Source organism: Chiloscyllium plagiosum, chromosome 11 (assembly GCF_004010195.1).
Source record: "Chiloscyllium plagiosum isolate BGI_BamShark_2017 chromosome 11, ASM401019v2, whole genome shotgun sequence".
Classification (NCBI taxonomy): Eukaryota; Metazoa; Chordata; class Chondrichthyes; order Orectolobiformes; family Hemiscylliidae; genus Chiloscyllium; species Chiloscyllium plagiosum.
Genome location: NC_057720.1, coordinates 80,249,817 through 80,258,488, shown reverse-complemented (window position 1 = coordinate 80,258,488; position 8,672 = coordinate 80,249,817). Strand labels below are relative to the sequence as shown.

Sequence of the window (8,672 nt, the reverse complement as noted above, 5' to 3'; positions counted from 1 at the left end):
CCTTTTTGAAAGCACAGATCAAACAGATTGCTGTAGCTCCCTCTCTGATGTCTAGATATTCCCTCACAGGATGTCCTATCTGCTCAATGCCTGTTAACCATTTACAAGGCTCAAGTTGGGAATGTGATTGAATATTCTCTTTTTGCCTGGATGGCTGCCATTCCTGCAACACTTAAGAAAATTGACACCATTCACGTAAATGGATCCTGTTTGATTGACACCCATCACCTGCTTTCCCTCCCTTCACCAACAATACAGAGTGGCAACAGTATATACCATTTACACAATGCACACAACATTACACCAGAGCTCCTTCAACACCAGTGTCCAAGCCTGCAACTTCAACCATCTAGGACCAGGGTAGCTGATGCAAGGGAACACTATAATTTGCAAGTTCTCTGCAAAGCCACTGATCTGAGTGGGCGGCACGGTGGCACAGTGGTTAGCACTGCTGCCTCACAACGCCAGACACCCGGGTTCAAATCCCGCTTCAGGCAACTGTCTGTGTGGAGTTTGCACATTCTCCCCGTGTCTGCGTGGGTTTCCTCTGGTTTCCTCCCACAGTCCAAAAATGTACAGGTTAGATGAATTGGCCATGCTAATTTGCCTGTAGTGTTAGGTGGATGGCGGGTTGGTGTGGACTTGTTGGGCCGAAGGGCCTGTTTCCACACTGTAAGTAATCTAATCAAAATTCCTGGCTTGGAACTGTCACTGGATCAAAATACTGGAATTTCTTTTCTTACACACTAAGCATTGCAGTGAGCCAAGAAGGCAGCTCACCGTCACTTCTCAAGAGAAATCAGGGATGAGCAATAAAAACATATCCAGCAACTGACACCAATGTGCCATGCATAAATAAAAGAAAAGACTGACTTCTCTCTAGCTCCCTGAATGTTAGTGAAGTGCTCTGCTTTGGTGTTGCCAGGTTTCCCATAATGTTTTCAAACTCTCCTGTTTCCTGGTGTGCTCTGCTGTTGATAGCAACTGAGCTTCAGATTCTATGGTAACATGAGCCTTACATCTGCTTCACCATGGCCTTTAAATGCAGAAGCAGAACAACTTAGACAATTAATATTTTTTTACATCTGTTTCACTGAATAGTCGATAAAAACTATCATAATGGAATAATTTGTTATTTTGAAAGAAACATCAGTCAGAAATCCTTCCCTCTTTTCGAGGCCCTCTTTACCAAGCAACTTCTTCTGAGAGTACTTGAGTCCTATGTTTACACATCAAATCATGAGTTGTCTTTTTTTAATCTCAGTTTCTACAATCTACCAACTCAGTCTGTGAGTTCTTCGTGAATAAAAATACCAGTGATCTGTAAAATGGCATCCCTGATAAGCATGGAACTTTTCATGATCAAGGAGACAATTATGCTATTGTATCATTGCTGAAATAGAATTTAGACAAAGTCTTATAACAGGGCATGGAAATGCATTATTAACAATCAGACTGATTTATTTCTTTTAAGTGTAATTTTGATGGAATTGATTGCTTACCATTCATTTATTAACTTGTCTGCAGAATAATCATATTTCTAAGAAGCAGAAATGAAAGGTCTATCAGGTTGTACTTATATTTCCTTCTGAAATTCTATTTATATCTCTCAATAAAATGGTTGTATATATTCCACAGAACAAATTCAAACAAAATCTACATGGTGTGGTGTGAAATATTGCAGCACAGTTTTCTGGCATTTGAGATTATTATTGCTGCCTGGATGTTATGTTTTGCCTTCCACTGACATTTTCTAATTTTGTTTGGATGTATTCCCAGAGTAGGAAGTGTTGTGATGCAGTGGGTATGCCTCTGAGCCGGAAAGTCCGAGTTCAAGTCTCACTCTAGGACCTGACCACTGAGGAGGTTGTGTTCATAATGCAGCCATCCTTCAAACATATGACTGGTGGTAAGAATGTGAGGGATTCCTTGTCATGTCATAGAAAGAACATTGGAGCCTCATCCATCACTATTTGCAGCTCTGGATCTACAACATGCAGGTAAAAGTGCATGTCAGCAGACCAACCTGGATTCCTTGAGAGATTGAGAGAGGCGAGGTGTGGGATCAGGTAGGTTGGCTTAGCTTGCTGCATGGCCAGTGTGGATTAGACCTATGCCAGGACTCTGTCTTTGCCCTATCCCGTGGTGGAGTTGGTGGTTCTGTGGATGGGATCTACTTTCAGGCAGAAAACTCAAGAAGTGTTCCTGGCGGTTTTGTCACCTGGCTTCTCACCTCCAACAGTCTGAGTCCCCTTAGCTGACTAATACATCTCACTTTTTTTTGTAACTATTAAATAAAGTTATTCAAAGACAAAAAGCAAAACTACCAATGTACCTAACGTCTATGACTTTCATTTTACCATGATCATTCAAACAGCAAGTCATAGCTTACTTGTCCAAATGTTGGATAATCCTGGAGGATTGATAACCTGAACTAAATCTCCTCAGTAAAATGGCACACACATTGATTTCAAGTGATTGATCTTGGGTGTCATCCCTCAAAGATTGAGGAAAATGCTTCCAACACTCATGGACAGCATAAACAATTATCACATCTCACCTTTAGTGTGATGGAAATCACATGATGGAAATAGGAGCAGGTTACTATTAATTTTGCTTCTGTTTCGCCATTCAACTCGATCTTGGCTGATGTCTACATATCCTATTGTGTGCTTATCAATCATAATCTTGAAAATTTCAATTGGCCCAGACTCTAAACCCTGTGAAGAATAGGATTGTATTACTCTTTATATGAAAAAACAACTTCCTGATTTCATTCCTACTTCCAGTTTTGTAGCTTTGTCCTTTTGTTCTGGATTTCCCATCCAGAGGAATTGAACCTCTATTACTCGAATCCCTTTATAATCTCAAGCACAAGCAATGCATGAGTATTGCTGAATAAAGAAACATTTAAAGGGTGTTTCTCTTGGTTGTTAGGCTGCTAGGTTGAACATTTGTTCTCATTTTCATTTTTGGCGTGAGATCCCTGACAGTCAGCTGCAAGGTTACGCACTACTGCTGCCATCATATATTAATATCACAAGCAGGTACATAGAACCACATGTAAATGATGACTGTACACCATATGAGTGCAATGCTATGCATGTTAGTTACAGAGACATAATAGACCAGGACTCCACTTGACACTCCTTCCCTCAGGTCGCAGTTCTGTTTAATCTGACTTTATTGACAATGCAGTCTAGCTATTACTGTACAACATTAATCTCATATCGACAACATAATCGCTGGTACATTTCTGCTACAGTTACAGCAGCCTCATTCTGTCCTGTAAAATTCTAAATTCTACAACTCTAATGTGATCCTGTAACACTTTCTAGATGATTTCTGACAGTTTACACAACAATAATCATTATGTCAGAGTGGGCTAGACTAAATTACATCATGTTGAATGATACTAATTCAAGGTGTTGGAATGATCAAGTAGACATGCCAACTTGTAAAACTGTTGCATAAACAAAATGAGTATAGTATGAAATTTATGAATGTGTGGAAATCTATGTATGTGTATATCTATATCAGACACAAAAAATAAAATGGGAAAGGTGCTTTAAACAGGGTTACCAAGGAAATTAGGGATAGCATTAGACCAAGGAAAACTCATCAAATAAAGCAACAGACCTTTGGATTGGGAGCAATTTAGATTCCAACAAAACAAGACAAAGATATTAAGGGGGAGAATAGATTATGAGTGTAAGCTTGCAGGGAACATAGAAATTGATGGTAAAAGCTTCTATTACTATGTGAAGAGAAAGCAGATTAGTGAAAACAAATGTAGTCCCTTTACAATCGGAAACACAGGAAATTATAATGGGAGATGAAGAGATGGCAGATAAATGAACAACATTTATTGGTGCTGTCTTCACAAAGGAAAACACAAATAAAGTCCCTAAAATGTTGGGAAACAGGGTCTAGTGAGAGGGAGGAACTGAACGAAATCAGTATTAGTGTTGGGAAATGATTGGGATTAAAGGCCAATAAATCCTCAGAATTACATCCCAGAATAATTAAGGAAGTGACCAAGGAAATATTGGATGCATTGGTGGTCCTCTTTCAAGACCCAATAGATTCTGGAGCAGCTCTTATCTATTGGAGGATATCTAACGTAATCCCAATATTTTAAAAAGACAGAGAAAAAACAGGGAATTGTAAACCTGTCAGCCTGAAATCGATAGTGGGGAAAATGCAAGAGTCCATTATAAAATTGTTAATAACAGTGCATTTGGAAAACATTGACAGGATGAGATAGAGTCAGCTTGGATTTATGAAAGGGAAATCATTATTGACAAATCTTCTGTAATGTTACAAGGACATAAGTAATAGAGTTGATCGGGGAAGCCAGTGGATGTGGTTTATTTGGTCTTGAGAAGGCTTTATAAAGTCTCACATTAGAGATTAGCATGTGAAATTTACAGTGTGGGATTGAAGGTAGTGCACTGTCACGGACAGAGAATTGTTTGGCAGACAGGGAACAGAGTATGAATAACTGGGCCATTTTCTGAGTAGCAGGCCATGACTAGCGGGGAACCACAGGGATCAAGGCTTAGATATCATCTATTAACAATAAATATTATTGATTTAACCAAAGGAACTAAATGTAAGATCTCCAAGTTTGCAGGCAACATAAAACCAGGTGGAAGAGAAGGATGCAGAGATACTTCAGTGTGATTCCAACAAGTTGAATATATGAGCAAATATATGGCAGATGAAGCACAATGTGGATAAATTAGAAATTATTCACCTTGATTGCAAAAACAGGCAGACAGTTTATTGTCTGAATGGAGATATATTGGGAAAGGGGAAGTGCAATGAAATCTGGGTATCCTTGTAAACCAGTTGCTGGAGGTGGAGCAGGCAGTGAGGATGGTTCATGGTGTGTTGGTCTTCATAGTGGGCGGCACGGTGGCACAGTGGTTAGCACTGCTGCCTCACAGCGCCTGAGACCCGGGTTCAATTCCCGCCTCAGGCGACTGACTGTGTGGAGTTTGCACGTTCTCCCCGTGTCTGCGTGAGTTTCCTCCGGGTGCTCCGGTTTCCTCCCACAGTCCAAAGATGTGCAGGTCAGGTGAATTGGCCATGCTAAATTGCCCGTAGTGTTAGGTAAGGGGTAAATGTAGGGGTATGGGTGGGTTGCGCTTCGGCGGGTCGGTGTGGACTTGTTGGGCCGAAGGGCCTGTTTGCACACTGTAATGTAATCTAATGTAAAAAAAAATCTAATAGTGAGAGATTTTGAGTATCAGCACAGGAATGTCTTACTGCAAATACAAAGGCATGGTGAGACCACAATCGGAGTATTGTGTGTAGTTTACTTTTCCTAATTTGAGGAATGATGCTCTGGTTGTTGATAGAGTGCAACAAATGTTTACCAGTCTGATTGCTGGGTTGGTAGGAATAATGTATAAAGAGAGACAGGGTTAATTAGGCCAGTCACTCGACCTGAAATATTAACACTGATTTCTCTCCACAGATGCTGCCAGACCTTTTCTGGCAATCATTTTTTTATTAGGACTATGTCCACTAGAGTTTAGAAGAATGAGGAGGGATCATATGGAAACCTATAAAATGCTAACAGGGCTATACAGGTAAATGCAGTAAGATGCTCCCGATCACTATGGAATCCAGGTGATTAGGGATTCCAGAATTGGGATCACAATTTACGGATCAGATAGGCTATGTAGGACTGAGCAAAAGTGAGGACTACAGAGGCTGGGAATCAGAGTCTAGATTAGAGTGGCACTGGAAAAGCACAGCAGGTCAGGCAGCATCCGAGGAGCAGGAAAATCAACATTTCGGGCAAAAGCCCTTCATCATGTGCTTTTCCAGCACCACTCTATGTAGGACTGAAATAAGGAGAAATTTCTTCACCCAGTGATGAGCCGGTGGAATTCTCTGACACAGAAAGTAGTTGAAGCCATAAAACATTGAATGTTTTGAAGGAAGAGTTAGATGTAGTTTGGAGGTCTAAAGGGATTAAAGGGAATGGGGAGAAAATGGGAACAGGGTATTGACCTATGATCAGCCATGATCACAATAGCAGGTTCAACGTTCTCCTGCTCCGAATCATGTCAATACATGAGGATGTATATCAGGAGATAAACATTTCGATTCCCAGTGTTATTTATTTACTTGTATCGTCCCATGAATGGTTCGTTCATTTCTTTCTGCACCCAGCTCCGAATTTTGCCGGTTGTTTGTAACCGTCACCTGAACCTCACTTGCATAACCTGAGGGTCTGCATGCCTCAGGCAAGGGGAGAGAGGCTGGGGAGGAGAGTCTTAGGAAAACAGAAATGTGCAGCACAGGGAGAGAGAGATTCTGAACATCTCCTGGTTACAATGCAGGGAAAACAAAAGGACCTGAGCAGAAATGGACACACGCGTATTGTTTGCCTCAAATTCCTATACCAGGGAGGTTTGGCGTGTGTGTGTTTTTGTGTGTGATGGGTGGGTGTAAGAGTCTTTTGCAATTTCACTTGATTAATGAAGTCTGAGAGCTTCACGAGGCGCCGGATAAAATGTTCGTGCTCGCCGTCTGTGAGATGGCAATTGCAAGTCTGAAGTACAAGCGAGCGGATTTGTGCCCGCACAGTCTGATCTTTGATCTCGGCCAGACGGTAAATGCAACAAAAAAAAAACAAGTGGGGATGGGAGCGGGGCTGCAAATACGTTGATAAGATTGTTTTGCTTTCGGGGCCACATGACCGAGTCTGTTGTAGTGAGAGCCAGCCTCGCTCCTCCCTCTGACTCCCCCCGCACGTAGATATTGGGGTTGGTTTGCAGAAGGTTAGAGGTCGGTCTGGGACCAGGGTGATCGCTGAGACATGGCGCTGCGCCGGGACGCGCTGTTTGTCTTCGCCGTGATTTTCCTGCTGGCGGTGCCCGGCTGGGTGACCGGAGCCGGCTTGTACTCTCCCAGCGACAACATCGCCCTCCTGAAGACCGACAACTTCGACCGCATCCTGTACCGCTCCAGCAATGCCTGGCTGGTGGAGTTCTACGCCTCCTGGTGCGGACACTGTAAAAACTTCGCTCCTGTGTGGAAGGCGCTAGCCAACGACATCAAAGGTTTGGACGCTGGGGATTTTGATTTAGCCTGCAGTGTGTGTGTGTGTGGTGAAAGCAACTTCAAACCCAGCCGTCTGGGAGCTGTCACTACAAGAGAGTGTAGGCTGTGCTGCAACCTGTTTTATTTCCCTTACATTGTAACCAGGAGATGGTGACTGAATATTCAGTATCTCTGTCCTCAGTCTCCGTGCTGCAAATTTCTGTTTTTTAGATTAGATTAGATTACATTACAGTGTGGAAACAGGCCCTTCGGCCCAACAAGTCCACACCGACCCGCCGAAGCGCAACCCACCCATACCCCTACATTTACCCCTTACCTAACACTACGGGCAATTTAGCATGGCCAATTCACCTGACCTGCACATCTTTGGACTGTGGGAGGAAACCGGAGCACCCGGAGGAAACCCACGCAGACACGGGGAGAACGTGCAAACTCCACACAGTCAGTCGCCTGAGCCGGGAATTGAACCCGGGTCTCCGGGGCTGTGAGGCAGCAGTGCTAACCACTGTGCCACCGTGCCGCCCACAAAAAGATGTTATCTTATCACTCTCCTCCACAGCCTCTCTCCCCTTGCCTGAGGCATGCTGTACCCTCGGGTTTAACTTGCCATCATTCCTGATGGAAGGGCTTTTGCCCGAAACGTCGATTTTCCTGCTCCTCGGATGCTGCCTGACCTGCTGTGCTTCTCCAGCACCACTCTGATCTTGACTCTAATCTCCAGCATCTGCAGTACCCACTTTCGACCAGTTGTCTTTGTCTACTGAGAAAGCAGTTCTATAAGTCTGGTAGGATCATGGTGATTTCACCTTTACTGTGTTTGGGAGGATAGTAGGCACCAATCCCAGTCCTCTGCCCTGATGCCAAGAGCCCTGGATACCAGCACCCCCTCAAGTCACTGTTCCATTATTTTGGATGTTGCAGCCAGATTTCATAGAATTCTGCCCCCAGCAGCACCTATCAAGGACTGGTAACCTCTGGGAGAATTGGGGAAGGTATTTGGGGAGAATAACAAAGCTCCTAATTTGCTCCTGGCTCACCTTTGGTGTGAGTGCACTGTTCCAGTGCCCAAATCAGTAGATAATGCCAGGGAGACAGGCATTGTGCTGTACATAGAGGCCAGGCACAGCCAAATGGTTGCATGAGCATAGTGTCAACTGGGAAGAATGCAAATAAACCAATGGCAAACAAGTCTGTGAGCATTATGGATATGGGGTTGAATAATGCTGGATGGGAAACATAATGGAGGGCTCAGAGGCTGGGATGACTTTCCAACAGGCATTTTAGTAGTTGTTCCAATGCACTTAGCTGCAGTGAGATCAGGGTGGCACAAATGGTTTTCTATCTGGGTGTCTCAGTGAGTGGTGTCATGCTGTGAATCAATACTGCAAGTTGTCTCAGAACCCTGTCAAACTCACTTTTGAAATGTCAGTAGTAAATGGCAGGTAAAAACAATGACTGCAGATGCTGGAAACCAGATTCTGGATTAGTGGTGCTGGAAGAGCACAGCAGTTCAGGCAGCATCCGAGGAGCAGTAAAATCAACGTTTCTGGCAAAAGCCCTTCATCAGGAATACAGGCAGAGAGCCTGAA

The 8,672-nt window shown here is 43.4% G+C and overlaps 1 protein-coding gene across 2 annotated transcripts in view; it reads left to right on the top strand.

The window, feature by feature from the left end:
* Positions 1–6,766: 6,766 nt before the first annotated feature.
* The window catches only part of qsox1 (quiescin Q6 sulfhydryl oxidase 1), a 119,858-nt gene continuing 117,952 nt past the window's right edge, over positions 6,767–8,672 (top strand). Inside the window, exon 1 of one of the 2 annotated variants that reach the window (XM_043699922.1) lies at positions 6,767–7,082. In XM_043699922.1, coding sequence (XP_043555857.1) covers positions 6,839–7,082 — 244 coding nt within the window. In that variant the 5' untranslated portion in view covers positions 6,767–6,838. The remainder of the gene's footprint in view (positions 7,083–8,672) is intronic. The other variant, XM_043699923.1, reaches the window with a different exon arrangement.